This window comes from Schistocerca gregaria, chromosome 4 (assembly GCF_023897955.1).
Source record: "Schistocerca gregaria isolate iqSchGreg1 chromosome 4, iqSchGreg1.2, whole genome shotgun sequence".
Lineage (NCBI taxonomy): Eukaryota > Metazoa > Arthropoda > Insecta > Orthoptera > Acrididae > Schistocerca > Schistocerca gregaria.
In genome coordinates, this window is record NC_064923.1 from 403,094,144 (window position 1) to 403,118,337 (window position 24,194).

Genomic DNA, 24,194 nt, shown 5'->3' on the forward strand with positions numbered 1-24,194 from the left:
CATTCATTCTGCATGACAGCTGGTTGGTTGTCATACCAATGTAAAACAGTGTGCAGTAGTTGCAACATAGCTGGTATATGACATGGCTGCTTTCTTAAGTGGCACTACATCTGATGGGGTAGGATAAGCCTGTGATGTGATTGGAGGAGGAGATGCTGGTTGGGTGGATTGGGCAGGTCTTGCATCTGCATCTTCCACCAGGGTATGATCCCTGTGGAAGAGCATTGGGGGTGAGAGTAGTGTAGGGGTGGACTAGGATTTTGTGAAGTTGGGTGGGCAGTGGAACATCAATTTGGAAGGGGATGGAAGAATCTTGGGTATGATGTGCCTCATTTCAGGGCATGATGATAGATAATCACAGCCCTGACAAAGGACGTGGTTCAGTCGTTCCAGGCCCGGGTGGTATTGGGCGACAAGGCGGCGAGGCGGGCTTCATTGTGATTGGTTTTTGCGATGGATGTGCAGATCAGTTTATGGCATGGGAAATCTGTTTGTGTGTTAGATATGGAGGGTATTGTCTGCCTGTGAAGGTCTTTGCGAGGCCTGCAGCATACTGGGTGAGGGAGTTCTCATCACTGCACATGCATCTGCCATGGGTGGCCAGGCTGTATGGGGGGGGGGGGGGGGGGGGGGAATTTTTGGTGTGGAAGGGGTGACAGCTACCAAAGTGCAGGTACTGTTGGTGATTGGTGGATTTGATGTGGGCTGAGGTGTGGTTGGAGCCATCTGAGAGGAGAAGACCGACATCTAAAAAGGTGGCATGTAGTATATTCACTATTGCACTTATAGGTATGGCACCACATCTGAAATCAGAAGAACACAAACATTCTATGGTGCTGTAACTCAATGAGCTGTGACAACATACTTTTTAAGCACAATACTCACATAATGTTTTGTCATCTAATGCCCAGGACTTGCTGACAAAGCTATACTATGCCAGCATCACCATCAAGTTCATTGGATGTGAAGGCACATGGGCACCACAAGAATATGCAAGCTGATGAAAAGACCAAGAAGCCTACCACAAAATAATCAGACCTTTAAACACCTGCAACAGATTTATAATCATGACTGTGGTACCTAATCTGTAGATATCTGGATATGGAATAGCAAACTATAATAACCTGCAATAAATTAAGATTGATTAAGAGAACCATCATACCATGGAGGACCCACCTACAAGCTCCTCAAACAAATAGCAAATACGTCACACTATATATACTATGCTTTGCTCACAACAGTCTTGACCATGACCCTACATTGAACCAATGGGATTCACCTCTAGTGATGCTATGACCCTTATACGAGGGATATCCGGAAACTAAGGATACAAGGCCTGTGACTCTACCAAGGAATTGCTTTTTTCACAGTTTGTACCACTGTACACAATGTACACACTGAAACAAAAGAGTGGTAATGCTCATCAGCAACATCCTGATTCTTGCTGTGGTGATGGTTAAAGATGAGCTCTCTCATTCCATCTGCCACCAAGTGCAAAGTGCACACTTTGATACGCTACCTGAATGTGAATGGTATGACCACTGGCATGATGCATTAAGTAATCTAGTCAGGGAAGGGGAGGAGATTATATCACAGCAACAAATGACAAAACGGGTTCAGCACTGCACTTTCAGAAGAATGGAAATACACAATGAACACAGAATGGGTTGCCTGCCCATGGTGACTGATGAATTGGTGCAAAAACTCTTAACAGCACACTTGTCCTGATCACCATGTGGCCATTGATGACCTGCATGAAGCATGTCCTGAGGTTTCTAGAACTGTTCTTCATGAAACTGTGAGTGATCAACTAGAATATAGCAAGGTGTGTGTGCGATGGTTTCTGAAGATGTTTACTGCAGAACACAAGATCAACAGAGTCAAGGTCTCACACAATAGTTTCTTGATTGTTTTGTGAGTGACTAAAAGACTTTCATTGACTCCATAGTAACAGCGAATGAAACATGGGTTTACTATCACACCTCAGAGAACAAGTGACAATCAATGCAGTGATACTACACTCATTCCCCTTCAAAAAATGTTTCAAAACCCAGCAATCAACTAGAAAAGTCATGGTAACCATTTTCTTGCCACGTAACAACCCAGCAATCAGCTAGGAAAGTAATGGCAACCATTTTCTTGCAAAGTAACAACACTATCAGCTCTGCAGTACACTGAGAGCCTCAAGAAACTCCACAGATGCATGCAGAACAAACACTATGGGTTGCTGAAGAATGGAGTCTACCTCCTTCATGACAATGCTGCGGCACACTCTGTTCAAGCAGCACAAGAGTTTTTGAACTCATTTTGTTGGAATCTTTTACACCACCCTTCTCACAGTCTCAGTCTTGCACCTACTGACTATCATTTATTTCCTAAATGTGGGTGGAAAACAGTTTTGCAACGATGAGGGGGCAAAAACCAAAGTGGACAAGTATTCAATATTTTATGGGGTTGGTGGGAGAATGGAGGGAGGGGAGAGGGCGGGGAGGGGGGAACAACTCGTCCCACAATTGACAAAATGCACGGAAGTAAATCATTATTATGTGGAAAAAAGATGTGAAGCCTTTGCTACCGTTCCTGTACACTTCATTGTAATTCATGTATTTCTGTTTGAGTAAAAATTGACCACCATGATGAAGGATCTGAAGATGGACTGCTCCCTACAGCTCATACTCACTACCTAAATCTTTTAGTCACTCAGATATTGAAATAACTATCACAAAATCCTAGAATGTTTGGAGGGAGAACACACACTATAGTAAACTTTACTGGCCCTCTTGTTCTCTGTCAGTGTTTGGGATGGTTACGGATGGTGAGAGGCCCACGTACTACTAGTCCCATGTACAGGAAGCAGCCATTCTTCTCCTTTTGCATAATTCCTGTCAGGCAAGCACTTTGGTGTGCAGTTCCTGTGCCCTGAGATGCCAAGCAGGCCATCTCTCTCTGCAATGACCAATCACAATCAATCTTTCTTCAACCATCTAAGCATTCCATTACACACACACACACACACACACACACACACACACACCACACTGACCTTGGGCTTAGGTGGGTATGAAGAGAGTGCTTCCCCCCTCCCCACAGACACAGCCCAGAGAGACCTCCAGCATAACATATTACAAACCTATCATCCTACTTATTGTGTAACTCATTAAACATGCTTCAAAATTTACAACCACTTCTAGTCCCACATACAGGAAGCACCCATTCTCCTCCTTTTGCATAATTCCTGTCAGGCAAGCACTTTGGTATTTTGATACTGATGACTACACAGTGTGACCCCTTAAAGCAACAGTCACCACCACTACCACCATGACAGTTCAACATATGAAGGTGTTAGTCCTCAACTATGGAAACCTGGACAAAAAAGTGAGAGTGTTTGAATTCTTCCATTAAAGTAGAAAGTCACAAATAGTATTCAGTACTTACGCTGGTTCCAAAGGACTTACTGTTGTTAAACAAAGTAATTAATGAACTAAGCTTATATGCAGTGGTAGTCGGTTTATTTGTTGCAGTAGGTAAGAAATCACCACCAATTTAAATCTACTGAACTGAAACAGTCTGCATGTCAAATCTTTGGGAGGGGGTGGGGAAAATTTGCTAAAAAGCATAAGATAAATTTCTGTGAAGTATTTCTGCCAATTTGTTTTATTGGAAGAATAAAACTATCTCCCTTCTGCAATTTATAGCTTTTTCTCTGAATTCTTCCCCTTCTCATCAATCGTAATCTTGGGACATTCAGTAATAGTAGTGATGCACTTAGGAAACTATTTTTTTACTGGACATGAAATTTGAAAGGTACTTCTGTGTGTTTGAAAAAAAATAATTATTACAAGGAAGAAAAACTTACCCCTTCTATGTAGTTTCTGATATTTATCTTCTCGTTTTGTGCATGGGCTCCATCATCTCCAGCTCCTACAGGCAATAGGAGAACGTTTTTGCCAGTTACTTCCTGTGAAAACAATAACAGAAAATACCTTTTAGTGTGTGTAATATTTTACTTAAACCTCATAATAACTAACAAATAATGTTTATCGTAACTCAGTATCTGGCCAGTGCATTAAGAAAATACATATTAAAGCAGGAAATGTGCCTAGTAATTGAAGTACATACTAATGTCTTAAAAGTGTGGCACCAGCATGTGCAAGTGTCATCACAGGAAAAAAAAAAAGACAAAATGGCACTCAACATGTATTAATGATCACCTACGCCTTTAGCAAAATAACTTGTAGCGCAAAAGAAATTTCTCATTGTGACTTATTATACATTATTACCTGAAGGTGGTCTATGGCTGCAAAGACTTTATGTACAAGCTTCTGTTACTCATCACTGGGTCAATTCTTGAAAACAGTCATTAATAGTGTGTGAAAGAACTAATACTATGGAAACAAGCCAAACGCTGGCCATGCATGAAAAATGTTTTTCTGCATTCAAAGCCATCATCATCATCATCATCATCATCATCATCATCATCATCATCATCCTCAGCAGCAGCCATTAAACATCTATATCTGGATAAAAGCCTACTCCAGTTTTTCTATGCTTATGTTCTTCAGATGTACATGTTCAAGTTGATGCAACATATGAGGGTTGCCCAGAAAGTAATACACCACATTTTTTTCATCAACAAGTCTTTATTGAACATAATGAGAATTCCACATATGAAGGAATAGTGTTTTATCTACACATCCTATTTTTCCACATAATCTCCATCCCGTTATATGGCCTTCCTCCAGCATGAAACAGGAGAATATATGCACTGTTGGTACCAACACTTGTCCTGGTGGCAGAACCAGTGCTGCACTGTGTGAATCACCACCGCATCGTCCTCAAAATATCTTGCACAAATGGCTTCATGTAATGGCCTAACAAGTAGAATTCGAAGGGGGCTAGGTCAGATTTGATGGCTGTCGATGTCTCCCTGATCGCAGCAAATCGTGGAATTCCCCTGAACCGCCATCCAATGACTTCACCCTCCATGCCCAGTGACTAACTGTACTTCTGTCAACAGCAGATGCTGCATAGACTTGGCACAAGTGTTTTTGAATATTCCCCACAGTTCATTCATTTGACGGCTGTCGATGTCTCCCTGATCGCAGCAAATCATGGAATTCCCCTGAACTGCCATCCAATGACTTCACCCTCCATGCCCAGTGACTAACTGTACTTCTGTCAACAGCAGATGCTGCATAGACTTGGCACAAGTGTTTTTGAATATTCCCCACAGTTCATTCTGTTGGAATTGATGGAAACTTTGTGTTCTCACTCAGGAGACTTCAAATAATACATATGTAACATTTCACATTCATAGCATTGTTTTTGATTGAGAAAGAGAAATGTGATGCATTACTTTCTGGGCAACTCTCATATTTTCTACTGTTACTGAACCCCCTTCCATTGTGGTGTCTCGTCTTATCTGTTGTAGCCCAACAAAGATTTTTAATTGGTCAATGTATCACCCATTCATGTGGCTAACCCCCCCCCCCCTTCCCCCATTTCATTGTCACATTGTCATAATTACTTCTTCCAAACAATCTACTCCCTGATCCAGTTGTTTGTTTTCCCGACTCTTCTAGTAATCCATAACATCCATCTGCCTATTGCTTGCTGAAGAATCCTCAGTTTATTAGTAGTTTTGCATTAAAGTCCATGGCTCAAAAGGATTGATGTGTGTATCATCTATTCTGACAGTGACAAACTTTCCTTTTCAGACATTTAGTGTTGAAAACTATAAGCACCAATATGTTTGTTATATATTAGTGTAGTTTTATTATAGTTGATTTTAGGTCTACTTTCAAGTGTGTCCTATTAAGTTCCTTCGTTTATTTTTAACTTCATGTGTGCGGTGTCATCATAACAACAGCGGTGATTCAGATTTCCTGCGTTCACATTGTGCACTTTCTTGAGAATAATTTTGGTAACATAGACATTCTTTGGCTGATTCCTCATTCAGTTCTGAACTTCTCACAATCATGATTAAGTCTAATGGGAGTTGTAGCAATGACACTCACATTTTTCAGTATACTGCCATACACTGAATCAATGTCTTGTTTCTTGAGTGCTGTTAGTACTGACTTTTTGAAACTGAGTCAAAAATTTTCTCAGAATCTATGAATCCCAGAGAGAGTGGAAATTCATACTTACGGATCTGTTCTCTAATTTTATTGAAGACTTACAAATGGTCTCTTATGCACTTATGCTTTGGAAGCCAACTTGTTCCTTTGCCTGATTAAAATTCAATGTTTTTTCCTATGTATTGACAGTTTATGCAATGACAAATATTCTGATTGCCAGTACCATAAATTACATTGAATAAAGACTTCAAATATTGGTAGCCAATAAGGCAAACAAAGCTAGAGTTGTCACTTGAAGTAAGCAGTTTTTCTTTGGTACCATAGAGCACAAATAATAGTTCTATAATTCTAACACCAAGCAAGAGGGTAAAGAACTGAAGCCCTTGACTCATATCTGGAGGAATCCATGGCGCAAGCCAGTCTTGCACATCCTGACTAGATTTTTGATGGTTTCCGTAAGTCCTTTTCATCCAACCCACTTGAAGTAAAAGGCTGTATCATTAAACAGGGCTCTGAATTAGACCTATCACAAGATGAGAATTATTGTGGTGTTTTATAAAGCAACAAAAATTTTAAGAATTTCAGTTAGTTTAAATCCATGGCTAGCTGTGATATGGGAAACTAATGTTTTACTTAACAGCAGCATGGCATTCAAGAGTCTGAATGTTTGTGCTCTTTGCTCCTACAGTTTATAATTATGGTACAAGTCCCGCGTGGAACTGTAATATAATAAGTTGTTCAGTCCATAGATGTTACTCAAGTAAGTTGCTTCCACACAATGCACTTTTCTTTTGCTCTAGTGCAATGAAAGTATATGTGCAGCAGTGCTAATATTTTGCTTCACTGCTCTTGCAATCAAATTCCACTCCAAGATTTTGCTGTTCTACTTGGAAAACTGACAATGCATCTATTTACAGAGACTAAGGCTGACAATAACACTTCATTACTGAGAAACCAGTTATTTATATTCAAGTCTGAGCTACAAATTTCAAAACAAAACTTTTGTGCCTATGGCTGATGGGTGCCATGGCCAGTGAAATGCCCAGATACCGCAAAAATGATATAATGAATAGAAGAGGCTCTGACAGAGACAGTGTAAAGCCTGGAGTGGTACTGGTCACAAAATGGTGCAGTGGCATTCTTCCGATGAGGTTGGTGCCACTGAACACCATGGAGAATGTGGGACACAACAAAGTAAACAGGCTGATCTGTGTCAAAGTAGGCTTTGTAAATAGCTCGGTAAGTTATGTGGATGTGAGCTGTTTACTCGCATCCTCCAGCAGAGGCGGCAGCCCACAAAACATGCCTGTTATGTGGAGCAGCATAGTCACAGCAATCACTATAAAAACATTTCTGTGGCTGTGAAACTGCAAAATTCATGCATGATGTTCTCAGTGATTATTTTAAAAACAGTACTGTAAGATAAAAAATGGTAGGATGACAACATTTATTGGCTTCTTGTATGCTACTGGAAAGTGCCCTGAAATTGCAAAAATACTCGTATTTATTAGATGTCGACCTTACTAGCTTGTAGGTCATTCAATCATTTCCTTTCCTATTTCCAGTGGGCCTTGTTTCTGTTCACAACATCTACCAATAATACAAACTGATTCAGGCATTCGTAAATAAATACATACTTTGTAAACAGTGTGATTACACTTCATTGCTGATATCAAGTAGCACACAACATTCCCATAAAAAATGGGAAACTATTCACTTTTGACACAGATCATGTTTTCGACAATATACACAAACCTTTCTTGTGCTTCAGAATACCCTGTCTATCATATTATGCACCTTCCAAGTAATACTATTTTAGAATATTAGGGGAGGAGGGAGGACCGAAGTCCTTGTCTAGATTTGAGTATACTCTCTGTTCCTCAACAATATAATTCATTCTGAAGAAAACTCCACACTTTGTTACAATAGAGACTAATCTCTGCTAAGATGCTCCTCTCCCATAATATTTTTGTGATACCAGAGTTAAATGCAATTGTCAAGTCATATTGTCACAAACCTAATACATAAAGAGCAAAAACCATTTAAAACACTTTGTTACTTACACTCTGATGTCACATATTCACACCTGCGTAGTCTTGCTTGTTTTATATGAAGTACTGCTCATACCTGTTCACATAAGCTATTAATGTGTCATCTACTTGACCTGTCATATTTTCCTATGTGTAATGTCCCAAATTAATAGTCAGTTATCAAACTCAACTTGACAGTAGTGCCAAATATATTCAACAGAATTAACCGACAACTCACCTGCAGGGTAAGTGTGACTGGAATTGAGCCACCTTCACGTGTTAGATCAGGATCTACACCATAGACATGTTTTGTAGCTGCACGCGCTGCCAAATAGTGTGGATGATTTGGGTCTGAAAGCCAATATCGGCCACCGTGTCCCATTTTAACCTGTAAATAGTAAATCTTTCTTTAAAAAAATGTAAGTGTTGTAAAACAGCTACGTAAAGGAGGGGAAAAGAAAGAAAATGAATAATTTCAGATGTATCTGCCATACTCAGTCTAGCCTACTGCCATCTTGAGATTTGAGCAGAAATCCTCTGGCACTGTGCATGGCACATAATAATGAACAGAAAATTCTTACTCTTATAACAAGTATTATTTACAAAATGTGTATCTGTATGAAATGATATCGTCATGTGATAACCACTTTCAAGTCTAAATCCAAAAGGAAGGTTGTCTAGGAAATACAACACTTAGCACTGAAAGCACATTTTTATGAAAACCAACATACAGCCAGAACAAGAATAGAACTTATGTCCTGGATGGAGAGAGTGGCTATTTGTACAGACATTTACTATTTCAGAATGCTAGTATTTCTACAGAGACAGAATACTCAAGAATACACAAACATTACAGAAATACAATATTTCAATGATCTTCAAGAAATGATAAATACCAGGTAACAAATAACTGCTGGTGATCAGGCTTGAACTGTTGGCCTGCCGCAAGCCAGCCAGTGGTGCTAACCACCATGCCACGCTACGTGCACCACAGCTCACAGCATTGCTCCCTCTCCTGAAGAAACATTGACCAGCTGCTTCAGAAGTTCTCATGGGAACTGACTGCAGCACTCTGGGTCTAGATCTAGTCAATGGTCCTATGTGTAATGGTGTTGGTGGATATTTGTATGCTGGCTGTGTTGTTACACCCTCTTCACAGTGTTGAACATCAAATGTAGGACAGCTGGCCACATATGAGGTGGGATGACCAAAAACTATATCAGCCCCATTGAATCATAGTTCCTCTTGAACAATGGCCTCTTTATGAAATAGATTTCTCCTTTGTTGTTGATCATTCTTCAAGTCTTACGGTTTCTAGCAATGCTGGATCTCCCCTCTCTTCAGCAGAAATGTCATTTAAAGCATCACTGTGCTTACATCTGCTTCTTTTGTATACCACAGTGATGTCGTGCTCCTGAAGCCTTGGTGCCCATCTCACCACTCCATAGAGAATGGTGATCCATTGCTATGGTGAATGTTTTGCAAAATTAATAAGTCCAGAACTTGTTGATGGCCCAAACAACTGCAAGGCACTATTTTTCTGTTGTAGGAAAGTTCATCTCAGGGTTGGAGAGACTCTGGAAGCATAAACTATCACATTTTCAGCGCCTTTGTGAAATTCCACTAGGACACCACCTATCACATGACTGCTAGATCTGGTGTGAAGTTCTGTCTCTGCAGTCTCATCATACAATGTTACAACTGTAGAAGATATTAGCACCTCCTTAAAGAAAATAGAAGGTGTTACTTGCAGCTCATTCTAGGAATATATGGCTTCTCCTTGCAGTAGTTACTGCAACACATGTGCCTTATTACAGAAGTTGTTTATGAATGGCCAGTTGTACAAGCACATCACAAGAAAATTTCTCATATCACATTGTGCTGAGGAGTTGGAAAATCTGGATCAGGACAGACTCCATTACCATTCTGTAGACTCCTCAAGATTTTTATTTCAATGGAGGAGAAGAGGCATTTTTTCAGTTTCACACAGAAGCCTACAATTTGAACACACATCAATAAGATTTCAGATGGCTTAGATGTTCTTCTGATGTCTTCAAAAATGATAATGTGGAAACAAAATATCATCCATTTAAGGTGTGAAGCAGGTTATCCATCACACATTTGAATGTGACTAAGATTTACCCAGTCCACACGGCAGAACCTTAAATTCATACAGGCCATCAAAAGCTACAAAATTAGTCTTTTACTAGTTAGGCTATTTGCCAATTGAGGCTGAAAAAGCTATTTCCATGTTCCTAACTCCTTTTAAGCAGTCTATAATGTCATCAATGCTCGGCAATGGTTAGACATCTTTCTTCATTATTTTGTTCCATCATCAGTAGTTGACACAGAAATGCCATGTGCCGCACTACTTCTTCACATGTATCACAGGAGGGGCCAAGGACTTTCTGAGGGTTCAATGATGTCATCTTTCAACATCTTCTCCTCTTCCTCTCTGATTATCCTTAGTTCATCCAGCGACACTCTACATGTATGGTGGCAATGGGTGGATGATTCCCATTCTTCATACAGTATTTTACCATAGGCTGCTGTGTTTCGTCACTGATAGTTATTGTTGCAACGCATGTTCCTATTGGTTGGACGTATTTTCCATTTGAGACTTTTCTTCACAATAAGCTCTTGCATCACAGAACATTTGAAAGCATACAAAAACTGATACAGAAAGGGTGTCACTGGCCAACATTGTTCATAGGTCAAGCCAGGTCCTATTTACAGTTCAATAGCAGCTTCCTCCCTCGACTTCTCTACCAGTAGTGGAGTATGATCTTTCATCAGTGACAATAAGCTGGTCTTCCTGGACTGGTTCAGCTGTCCCTACATGGGTACCTTTAGGGATGAGTTGTGGCTGCTTGTGACAATTAGTGATCCATAGTTCTCCTTGAGTGGCTACAATGCTTATATTGTTACTTGCATTTAGATTTCTTTTATAAGTCTGAGTAGTAAGTAGGTATCTGCAAGAGACAAAAGCTACACAGTTTAACTCGTGTCATTGATGAGGGCAGGATAACAATGTCTTTAACAGCAAAAAAAAAAAACAGTTGAAAGTAAACTCAGTTACATGTACTTGTTGGGATTGCTATGTCAATCTGGAGCTCTGATCTCCTATAGTATGTGATTGCTTGTGATGCCTGCAAGAAGCCTCCGCCAAGATTAGGATTATTACTACATTCCGTTAAGACAACAGTTCGAAGGACTGTGTTCCGTCATTGATAGTTATCCTTTGAATACACATTCAGCTGGGCATATTTCCCATTTGTGACTTTCAGCACAATAGCTTTCATATCACAGTGCATACTATTCTTTAGGTGACAACAATTAGCATCCAACATTAAAGTAAAACCCCCCCATGAACCATGGACCTTGCCGTTGGTGGGGAGGCTTGCGTGCCTCAGCGATACAGATGGCCGTACCGTAGGTGCAACCACAACGAAGGGGTATCTGTTGAGAGGCCAGACAAACGTGTGGTTCCTGAAGAGGGGCAGCAGCCTTTTCAGTAGTTGCAGGGGCAACAGTCTGGATGATTGACTGATCTGGCCTTGCAACATTACCCAAAACGGCCTTGCTGTGCTGGTACTGCGAACGGCTGAAAGCAAGGGGAAACTACAGCCGTAATTTTTCCCGAGGACATGCAGCTTTACTGTATGATTAAATAATGATGGCATCCTCTTGGGTAAAATATTCCGGAGGTAAAATAGTCCCCCATTCGGATCTCCGGGCGGGGACTACTCAGGAGGATGTCGTTATCAGGAGAAAGAAAACTGGCGTTCTACGGATCGGAGCGTGGAATGTCAGATCCCTTAATCGGGCAGGTAGGTTAGAAAATTTAAAAAGGGAAATGGATAGGTTAAAGTTAGATATAGTGGGAATTAGTGAAGTTCGGTGGCAGGAGGAACAAGACTTCTGGTCAGGTGACTACAGGGTTATAAACACAAAATCAAATAGGGGTAATGCAGGAGTAGGTTTAATAATGAATAGGAAAATAGGAATGCGGGTAAGCTACTACAAACAGCATAGTGAACGCATTATTGTGGCCAAGATAGATACGAAGCCCACACCTACTACAGTAGTACAAGTTTATATGCCAACTAGCTCTGCAGATGATGAAGAAATTGAAGAAATGTACGATGAAATAAAAGAAATTATTCAGATAGTGAAGGGAGACGAAAATTTAATAGTAATGGGTGACTGGAATTCGAGTGTAGGAAAAGGGAGAGAAGGAAACATAGTAGGTGAATATGGATTGGGGCTAAGAAATGAAAGAGGAAGCCGCCTAGTAGAATTTTGCACAGAGCACAACTTAATCATAGCTAACACTTGGTTTAAGAATCATGAAAGAAGGTTGTATACATGGAAGAACCCTGGAGATACTAAAAGGTATCAGATAGATTATATAATGGTAAGACAGAGATTTAGGAACCAGGTTTTAAGTTGTAAGACATTTCCAGGGGCAGATGTGGACTCTGACCACAATCTATTGGTTATGACCTGTAGATTAAAACTGAAGAAACTGCAAAAACGTGGGAAATTAAGGAGATGGGACCTGGATAAACTGAAAGAACCAGAGGTTGTACAGAGTTTCAGGGAGAGCATAAGGGAACAATTGACAGGAATAGGGGAAAGAAATACAGTAGAAGAAAATGGGTAGCTCTGAGGGATGTAGTAGTGAAGGCAGCAGAGGATAAAGTAGGTACAAAGACGAGGGCTGCTACAAATCCTTGAGTAACAGAAGAAATATTGAATTTAATTGATGAAAGGAGAAAATATAAAAATGCAGTAAATGAAGCAGGCAAAAAGGAATACAAACGTCTCAAAAATGAGATCGACAGGAAGTGCAAAATGGCTAAACAGGGATGGCTAGAGGACAAATGTAAGGATGTAGAAGCTTATCTCACTAGGGGTAAGATAGATACTGCCTACAGGAAAATTAAAGAGACCTTTGGAGAGAAGAGAACCACGTGTATGAATATCAAGAGCTCAGATGGCAGCCCAGTTCTAAGCAAAGAAGGGAAGGCAGAAAGGTGGAAGGAGTATATAGAAGGTTTATACAAGGGCGATGTACTTGAGGACAATATTATGGAAATGGAAGAGGATGTAGATGAAGACGAAATGGGAGATACGATACTGCGTGAAGAGTTTGACAGAGCACTGAAAGACCTGAGTCGAAACAAGGCCCCTGGAGTAGACAACATTCCATTAGAACTACTGACGGCCTTGGGAGAGCCAGTCATGACAAAACTCTACCAGCTGGTGAGCAAGATGTATGAGACAGGCGAAATACCCTCAGACTTCAAGAAGAATATAATAATTCCAATCCCAAAGAAAGCAGGTGCTGACAGATGTGAAAATTACCGAACTATCAGTTTAATAAGCCACGGCTGCAAAATACTAACGCGAATTCTTTACAGACGAATGGAAAAACTGGTAGATGCAGACCTCGGGGAGGATCAGTTTGGATTCCGTCGAAATGTTGTAACACGTGAGGCAATACTGACCTTACGACTTATCTTAGAAGAAAGATTAAGAAAAGGCAAACCTACGTTTCTAGCATTTGTAGACTTAGAGAAAGCTTTTGACAATGTTGACTGGAATACTCTTTTTCAAATTCTAAAGGTGGCAGGGGTAAAATACAGGGAGCGAAAGGCTATTTATAATTTGTACAGAAACCAGATGGCAGTCATAAGAGTCGAGGGGCATGAAAGGGAAGCAGTGGTTGGGAAAGGAGTGAGACAGGGTTGTAGCCTCTCCCCGATGTTATTCAATCTGTATATTGAGCAAGCAGTAAAGGAAACAAAAGAAAAATTTGGAGTAGGTATTAAAATTCATGGAGACGAAGTAAAAACTTTGAGGTTCGCCGATGACATTGTAATTCTGTCAGAGACGGCAAAGGACTTGGAAGAGCAGTTGAACGGAATGGACAGTGTCTTGAAAGGAGGATATAAGATGAACATTAACAAAAGCTAAACGAGGATAATGGAATGTAGTCAAATTAAATCGGGTGATGCTGAGGGAATTAGATTAGGAAATGAGAAACTTAAAGTAGTAAAGGAGTTTTGCTATTTAGGAAGTAAAATAACTGATGATGGTCGAAGTAGAGAGGGTATAAAATGTAGACTGGCAATGGCAAGGAAAGCGTTTCTGAAGAAGAGAAATTTGTTAACATCGAATATAGATTTATGTATCAGGAAGTCGTTTCTGAAAGTATTTGTTTGGAGTGTAGCCATGTATGGAAGTGAAACATGGACGATAACTAGTTTGGACAAGAAGAGAATAGAAGCTTTCGAAATGTGGTGCTACAGAAGAATACTGAAGATAAGGTGGATAGATCACGTAACTAATGAGGAGGTATTGAATAGGATTGGGGAGAAGAGAAGTTTGTGGCACAACTTGACTAGAAGAAGGGATCGGTTGGTAGGACATGTATTGAGGCATCAAGGGATCACAAATTTAGCATTGGAGGGCAGCGTGGAGGGTAAAAATCGTAGAGGGAGACCGAGAGATGAGTACACTAAGCAGATTCAGAAGGATGTAGGTTGCAGTAGGTACTGGGAGATGAAGCAGCTTGCACAGGATAGAGTAGCATGGAGAGCTGCATCAAACCAGTCTCAGGACTGAAGACAACAACAACAACAACATTAAAGTAAAGGAAGCTACCTCAGGATGACTAGCACAAAGAAGATGGCCGTCTATGATGACATTAATGAAATTTCCTGAAAAATTGGTAACTGTCATCCATGGAAGATTTGCATCTGTGATGGCTAAGCAAATGGCGGTGGAAAATAACTACAGCATGCTGGATACAACAATGGGCTTCAACACACAGGTTGACTACAATTACCTGTAATGATGGCTGATGTCTGGTAGCTATTGTCAAAAACTTGCCTTCTTTCTCTGCGGTAGTGTACAATATGCCCAGGCCATCCATAGTGGAAAAACACTGGCATGTGTCCTCTGTCCACCAACTGTTTGTTCTTCTATGGAGCGTTATACTTGACATAGGACTAGGTTCTACCTGTTTTGGTCAGGGGCTGGGCTGTTGTTTGATGGCTGCAGCATAAGTCTGAGCTGTCCTAGTCCATTTTTCCTGGCAGATTTAGCTGTTGCCTCCCAAAGTACTGGTCAACATTTGTAGCTACCATCTCTTGCTTACTCATTCCAAAAGTTCTAGTTGCCATAAAATGCTGTATCTCTTTTCTCATTAACTGTTGTATGAGAGAGGTGAGGTTGTGGTGACTTCCCACAACTGTCATAGAGACCACATAGGGGAGTCAGGTCATACATCTTCTGTCTGTTTCTTTTCTGTTGCATTTCCTAGATGTAATGTCACTACTTGATAAGCTCCTTAGCTGTTGTGACATCCTTTACCAGAACAGATTGGTACACGTCTTCTGCGACTCCTTTCATGAAGTATGGGATATTAGCTTCTGTCATTCAGATTCACCATTTGACATAGGGCCAGAACATTCTGTACGTATAATGGTGTCAGTTTCCCATGACACTGGTTCATGTTCTTCAATTGTTCATCCACCAATTGGATTGCCTGTTGATTGTCACCAAATTTTTCTTCATTTTGGCCTGAAATATCTCCCAAGTAATTAGCTTCTCGTCATTGTTCTCAAACTCTCCTGAGAATTTCTGTCCAAGTAAAAATACACATTTGCCAAACACGTCACGTCATCCCACCTCCTGTATTTGGTGACTCAATTGAATCCTTTCACCCATTTCATTGGGTCTTTACTAGTATCTCTGAAATACACTTATGAATGGCTGATGTGCAGCTTACTTACTGCTGGCTTGGAATCCATTGGTCTCCTGAATACAAGAACTGCGGGAATGATGTGCCGCTTGTATTTGAGTCCCTGTCCATGTAGGCAACAGCTTTTACATTGCCAAATTGGATCCATGAAGATGTAGATCTTTTGGAGGACCCAAGCCCTCCACAAACATGTCACATTGTAACCACAATCCAAGTCCAAATGGCAAAAGCAAGGTTGTCAATGAAATACAACACCAACACAAGCTACTACAGAACTGACCTCTTGGATGGAGAGTGCAGCTGTTTATGCAGACACTGAATATGTTAGTACTTACAAAAATGGCTCTGAGCACTATGGTGTTAGTACTTATACAAATGCTGAATATTCCACAACATACTAACATGGGATATTTCAAGAACTTCCCAGAAATGATAAATATGAGAGCATCCTGAAAAGTAATGCCTCTGAATTCTTTATGTGAAAACTTTTAAAGCTTTTTAAATAAAACATAGTCTATCAACATTATACATCTTATTCTTCACATCCATAAATTTATTTCTCAACATAGTCACCCTGGCAAAGAACACATCTTCCTCACTATCAAAGTGAAGTCCTCAAAGGTACTCTACGTTTTGAAAACAGATGAGAATCAGATGGGGCCACATCAGGACTAGTATGGAGGATGATCGATGACATTGAACCCAGGACATCAGAGTGTTGCAAATGTCACAGCACTCTTGTGTGATCTGATATTGTCATGCAGAGGGAGAGGGTGTTCCATGTGTGGATAATTTCTGTAGTTAGAAACTTCACTACAGCATTCTGAATGCATTGACACAGTTATGTTAAACACCGCCATGTTATGCACTACTATTTGGAGCTCTCAAGGGGCAAAGAGTTGCAACTTGTGTCAGTGAAGTGGGCAAGTCAATCAAGTAATATGCATAACATGTAATATCTCAACTAATATTGAGAACAGAATAAAAATTCAGAAGCATTACTTTCCAGCACACACTCATACTAAATAACAAATAGCTGCTGTTGGTCGGGTTTGCACTAGTAACTCACAGCAATGTTAACCACTACACCACACTGCATGCACCACAGCAGCTCATGGCAGTATAATTTTATAACAATATAATGTTTTTCATAATTGTGTCTCAAATTTTACAGTATGATTTCCTCCACAACTACTAATGTCAAGCTCCCTTCATCCTTTGCTCAAGCATATTTCCACAAAAACTTTGTTGATTGTTGTTGTTGCTGTTGTAGTTATTGGAGGGAGTGGCAGGTCATGGTCATCTACATCTGTGCTTATATGCAGATGTATGTGGGTGACTTATATACCAGATGTCCACAACTAAAGTTCCCATTTCAAAATGCTGTAGAAAGAAAACCACTGCTCAAAATGATGTCAAATTCGAACAGCATGTTATTGATGCAAGGGGAATCATCATTTAATAATAATTTCACCAACAGATGGTGTTGTAAGCGAAATAATGTAAATGGGGTCGGCTACAAATGACAGATGAATCACAAATAGAATGACTATAGTTCGAATTGCATATTACACCGTCCATATTGTTCAATGTGTATGACTGCGTGAGTTTGGCAGTCAACAATTGTAGCACTGTTAGTTAAGTGAGCCCTTTCATCACAGCAAAGTTGTACCATATTGGCGAAAAAAAAAATCAGTATATAATTGTTCCAAGGCCAAAAAACACATAAAAAGCAAAATAACATCGGTTTCTAATTGTTGTGAGACTGGCACAAGACATGTTCAATATGCTGCCCACTGTTTTCTGTCACAATTTGAAATCAAGAAGCATCATGTAAGAAATCAGTATGTCTGATTCAGAATGTGTTGAATAATGCTTGCCTTCAATTCAGCTGCACTCATAACTGGAACACTGAGCACATGTTTCAGATCACCTCACAGCCAAAAGTCACATGGATCAATATTAGGTGATCTGGACAGTCAGGCTGCAGGGAAATGGCAGCTGGTAATTCTAGTGTTTCCAAAATGTCTACAACAGCTGCTTCATTGGCTGGGCAATGTGTAGAGTAGCACCATTTTGCATAAAAATATTGGAGGCTTGGAATGATGTTGGTACACAAAGGGTTCTCATAGTGTTTACTAAAGACAGTATAGCAAACAGGACCCACAGGAGTCAACCCCCTTGAAAAAATTCAGCTCTGTAATAAACAATGACAACTCACACCACACAGTCACTTTTGTAGAATGAGGTGGTACTGGTTGATGTGTGTGCAGATTTTCCATTGGCCATATTCTGCAGTTCCATGTATTGATATGTCCTTGGAGATGGAAATGGGCTTTGTCTGTCCAAAGACTATTCATTGTCCACTTCCATGAGAGCAAGAAATTCCAGAGTAAACATTTGTCTTACTGGCAGGTCAGTAGGAAGCAACTCCTAAACATGGGTGATTTTGTATGGATAACAGTGCAGAATGTTTCATAGGATTTTATGCACCATGCCAGGTGTCCAATTTTTGAGCAATTCCCTGTGCACTAAATGTTTGCACAGCACTGCTCAACCCCTCCTACAATACTTTGGCAACATCTTTGGCAGATGTAAGATCAACTGCTTTCCTCCACTTGCCACATTGTTCTTCAAAAGAACCAGTCTTTTCAAGTTTTGTAATCATTTTCTCCAGACCCTCAGCAGACATTGGATCAATACTTTTTATCATAACCTCAAGTATCCAGAACTTCTGCAGGGCTACTGGTGCACAATCACCATTCTTGTAAAAGATCTTTACCAGCAATGCATGATCCTGCATGGAGACAGTCATGCTGGGCATCTCAGTCGCACACTGAGGAACAGCCGTGTGCTGCATGTCTATTGGTGTGCATATTCTGATGCTTACAGCACCATCTATTGGCAAATTATTATTATTATTATTATATTATTATTATTATTATTATTGCTCTCATGTTGGTTCCCCCTGCATCAATAAAATGTTGTTCAAATGTGACATCTATCTGAGCAGTGATTCTCTTTCTACAGTGTTTTGACATTAGAACTTTAATTAAGTGTGCCCTGCACTACTTACAGGATGATTCTTTCCACATAATGTTAAATAAGTGTCTTTACAGGATATCAATACAAGATTTGTTTGCGAATTTGGCTACATGCTAACCATCTCTACTGGCTACTTAAATTTAATGATTATGAACATATTAAGTCTTTGATATTATTCATGTGAGTAACCATACATTGAAAATACTTTTTAGCTACCTTGCTATCAGTTTTTGATAAATATTCAGATGTGGAATAGAAGGCATTGTAGAGAAGAAATGATTTGGCATTGCTACTCAGCAGATATTTCAATGCACATCACAAGCAATGAGGCTTCACTCACACCTGTCCCCAGATAAAATAAGGGAGGGGGAGTAGAATCTGGCTTCATGGACAATACCCCGATTCCTGCAGAGAAGCAATAATAAACCTCTCCTGAAAATAAGGAAGGATTACAGCAACCCCCATAGTCATCACAGTATTGCAATTACCACTGGTATACAGAAGATATCATTAATAACTGCTTCATATGGATTTTTGAAATGCAGAAGGCTTCTCAGTTGCCTTTGGTGTGATTTTAGGAGGTATTACTCAATGTACACAGACCAAGTTTTCTTGGTGGTGGAACACAAAATATGATATTTATTTGACATTGAAAAGGCCTGAAACACTACCTGGCAATACAGTAATTGCTTCCAAAGGTGTCTTTCCATTACTGTATTATCTTCCTTTCAGAGTGGTACTTCAGGTTTAATTGATGCACTCAGGAGAACGGTATCAAAAATCTTAACTCTTCCTTTTTTTAATAGCCACTAATAGTGTATTATCCACAGATGCTAGTAGTGGAAAATATTTCACATTTGTGCAAGATTTTTGTCTATGTTCTAATCTCGCTTACTAGACAACTCAGTTAACACTAAGGGGTCTAGAACTAAGAGCAAAACCCAGGTGCTTCAACTTCACCTAGATTAATAAGTAAATGTGGATTATCAGGTACATCATGTTATTAATCAGTCTGAAGTATGACTGATAATTTAATCCTTAGTTTTAAGGAACCAGTAAAGTTCATGATCCTCATCTTTGGTGACAAACTCACATGGTTACCATACCTGAATGATCTGAAAAGGAAACACTAAATGTTCTAAAGGTATTACATCGTCTTAGCAGCATGTTCAGGGCAGAGGACATGTATTGTATGTGTCATTTTACAGAGATTGTGTGTCCCACTAGTCAGCAAATGAACCCAGCAGATCAAGTGGCAAATAAGATACAAGTGACATCCTTAAAATACTATGGCCACAAGGGAATCAAATGTAATTTTATTGAGTATCAGGAAGTGTGGAAGACCAGAGAAATTAGGAGTCTGATATAGCAGCAAGTGACACTTGCAATGAAAATAATGTAATTCCATAACCTTGTTCTATGGGTGCTATTGCCTTATCGCTTGTTCAGAAATGGAAAAAAAATTATCTGAATGTGCAAATAGTGTGAACAAATTACCATTAACATGATTAAGGACAGAGATCCCTACAACACATGGTCCCTTCTGCATGGTGCCTACTAAGGATCAGTTTTGGTGTGCACCCAATTTGATTGATTCTGTTTTGTATCCTGAAATGAGGCCAGCAGTTATCTTTGATACCATGTTTCAGTTAAGAATGAGATAAAGTACAGGTAAGGCTTTAATATTTCATAAATTGTCCCAAGACCTGTCCAATGCACTAGGTACAAACAATGAGGTGTGAGCAGGTGCATTATCATAGAGCAAGAGCCATGAGTTTTCCCCTCACAGAACTTGGGCTTTTTTCCGAGACTGCTTCATGCTAACAGTATTGTATTTTTAAATAGTAGTCCTTATTGATTGTTCAATCTTGTGGCAAGTACTCATGGGGCACTACACTATTACAGTTGTAAAACACAATGAATGTAACTTTAGATAATGCTTGTGGAGCTTTTTTTCATCCTGGTGATCCAAAATGGTTCCACTGGGATGATTGAGCCTTGGTTTTGATGATGTATCAGTAAATCCATAAATCCATCTTTCCTCCTCCTCCTCATGGTACATTCCAGTAGTTCAGCATCATTACTGAATCATTTAGTGACACCCAAGCAACTTGCATTCACTCCTGATTTTGTTTGAAATTCAACACTTCTGAAACAAATTTTGATGTCACACCCAAAACCTGCAAAGAATTTTCATGGCATGTGCCAATGAATACGCCAATATCATCAATGATATCTCTGACTGTAATTTGACAATTGTTCGTAATCTTTTTTTTTCCCCTTTTTTCCCCACTATTTCACCAGTTGACAATGTAATGGGATGCCTGAAGCTCTCTTCATTTCCATTATCTTCACAGCCTTCTTCAGAATGCTTATACTTCTCATAACTTGTTTTACTCACAGCAGACTCACTAAAGGCCATTTTTCTGCACTTTATTCCATTCTTATAAAAATAATTGCCAGCACTACTAAAACACATGTAACCTTTTTGACAGCTGACAAATTAAATATTTGATATGACTAGTATTGTACAGATAATTTTCAGACATCTTTACCAACACAACAATGAAAAAAAATTGCCTGAGTCATATAAATACAACATGCAAAATTATAATATTTCCATTACTTTGTTTATACATCTTGTATCTGTTTCCTCATTTCCTTCTGGCCTCCTAATATTGTTTTGCTAAAGGTGCTCCAGCCACATTTATTTAAATAATGATTTTTATCATATCTGTCCACTTTCCTTTTTGGGTATGTGCTAAAATTTAGTTTCACACACAGCTGTTGCAGTTACCATTCATGGAAGGGGATGTATCACGTACATCAAATACAGAGCTCAGAGTAAAGATGTCCATCATCACAATTAGTTTGTAAACATCAGGCCACATATTGTGGAAAAGTATTACTCAACAGGTGCAGAGTCTACCTGCTGGAAAGCATTTGTAGTCTCTGTGGAGCAAGAAGGAATGAAGAAGTCCAGTACCATGGAAGATCTGTGGCACCAAGGGAGACTAATATGATGTATATAAGCAATTGTTGAGATATACTATTCACAGACATGTTACTGAGGAGTCTTTGAGATACTAATATTAATTGGTTCTGAGAGTAGTAACTTCCCATGTAATGTATAACAGTTTATGAAAGTTTGTGGCAATTTACAGAGTTAACTGGTACCAATCTACACTTTATTTAAGTACAGAAGCAGTGTTTTGCTTCTGGCCTGAGCTGCCAGAGTTGGCAGACTTATCTCTACGAGGTGTGCCAGATTGTGTGTATGAATGGTGTTTATTTCTCTTTTGCTGATGAAGGCTATGGCCAAAAACTTTGTATAAGTGTCTTTTTATTGTACCTGTCTGCAACTTAACATGTACATCTTTTTGTACATTGTTGATATTCCTACCAGGAGTTTCTGTTGTTTAATTTTCAGAGCCACTATGACACAGTAACAATTTATCAGTCTGTTTAACCATCCATCATCATATTTTCTGGTTGGGGTGTATCTTTAACAAATCACAGTAAAGCAATAGATAAGATTTAATTGCAATGTATAAAAGAAATGGTATCTTACGTCACACATCAAGTCCATAGTATCTCTCTCTCTCTCTCTCTCTCTCTCTCTCTCTCTCTCTCTCTCTCTCTCTCTCTCTCTCTGCAAACATGAAAGAAGTAGTGACATGTATACCTTAAAATTGTTTGTGCTACCTCGCTTCTTCCACTGTTCATTAAGATATTTTTCAACAAGAGCCTGCACTCGTTCTGGTGTCTGGTTGGGTACAATACGAATCGAAAATTTACCAATGACCTTTGCAGGTATCACAGTTTTTGCTCCTGGATCACTAAATGCACCTTCAATTCCATGCAATGAAAGTGTTGGATATCTCCAGCGATGAAGTAGCAGCTCGATCTATTAACAAAAAGGAAATAAAAGCCAATTAACATAAACTTAGCAAATTTTTAAAATACATGAGACTGACTACATCTTCCATGCTTTTTCGCTGATTGTCTTGTGTGAGCCAGTTCATGCTGAAGCCACAGTGCCAAGCCAATGGTCAACTCCTGAAGACCATGGGATGATACAGGGCAAATAAGTAAATGAGGGACTGAATTATGATCATATGGCTGTCTACTGTCCTCATTTCACAATATGCAGTCATTTTCAAAGTGGCACATGACCACAAGTGCTACTGCACACCAAGCTGATTCCTAGAAAATTAAGCAAATTTACAGATAAAAATATTTTAGATAAACTAAAAGGTGTACGTGTATTTTACACACAAGCCATCAAGAATGGATTCTTTAATGTTGATGTTATAGAGGAGAGTCAAAAGTATACTTCATTTTTTTGTAACACACTCATGACATTCTCAGTTCAGGGATGTTCCACTTGGAAAATCAAATTTGCCTGCAGTCATCCAGCCACTTTATAAATAATTTTTTGGACACTGCCTTAAGAGAAAATCATATTTATTTATGTGGGCAATATTGAACTGCCAGCACAGAGTGAGTACAAGGCACTCCAGTCACTTGGTATATTATTATAAGCTTCAAAATTAATTTTGCTAAGTATCAGTTCTTCAAAAGAGCTGTTGGGGTTCTTGAGTTTGCTGTACAGTGCAGAAAAAAGGACTTCCAGATGAGAAGAAAGATGCCTTTCAAAACTTTCGAGAAATGAAATCTATTGCAGCATTACAAAGTTTCTTTGGATTAATGTGATATTTAAGGAAGTTTATCTCAAATGATTCTACAACCAACAAACCTCTGCATGATTTAAGGAGAATAATTAGGAATATAAGTTTAAAGAACATGCTCAACAACATCCTTTCATGAGATACATTTGTGGCGATGTTAGTATTTCGCCACAAAGTAATAGCGAAAGAAGTGAGTAGCGCATTATAGCAACAAGGAACTTTTATATTTGATTAAAAGTCTTTTTTTTTATTCCTTGGTTGTTGCGTTGTTGTTAGTGTGTTAAATAAAATAGTGTACTAGATTATCTTGTGTCTGGTTATTGTGGCTCATCATAACTGGAAGAAAGTAACCACCACAGTAGTGACCCTGATGTGATTCATTGTAAATGAAGATATTTTTTCAAAGAGAATGACCAGTGTAACCATGCAAACAGCTGTGGCACATGTCAAAATGGAACAACCCGCAGCCTCAACTACATCGCAATTCACAGATACAAACATCATTTGTCATGATGCAAGTTCGATGAATCATCTGGGACGTGTCAAGCTTCTGCTGTTTTGGCCCAACAACTAG

The 24,194-nt window shown here is 39.4% G+C and overlaps 1 protein-coding gene across 1 annotated transcript in view; it reads right to left on the reverse strand.

Moving 5' to 3' along the window:
• LOC126267504 (cytosolic non-specific dipeptidase) overlaps positions 1-24,194 on the reverse strand; it is a 180,350-nt gene that overhangs the window by 11,949 nt on the left and 144,207 nt on the right. The window contains exons 6-8 of the mRNA XM_049972801.1: positions 22,615-22,836; positions 8,349-8,498; positions 3,857-3,958 (exon numbers count right to left, since the gene is read on the reverse strand). Coding sequence (XP_049828758.1) covers positions 3,857-3,958; positions 8,349-8,498; positions 22,615-22,836 — 474 coding nt within the window. The remainder of the gene's footprint in view (positions 1-3,856; positions 3,959-8,348; positions 8,499-22,614; positions 22,837-24,194) is intronic.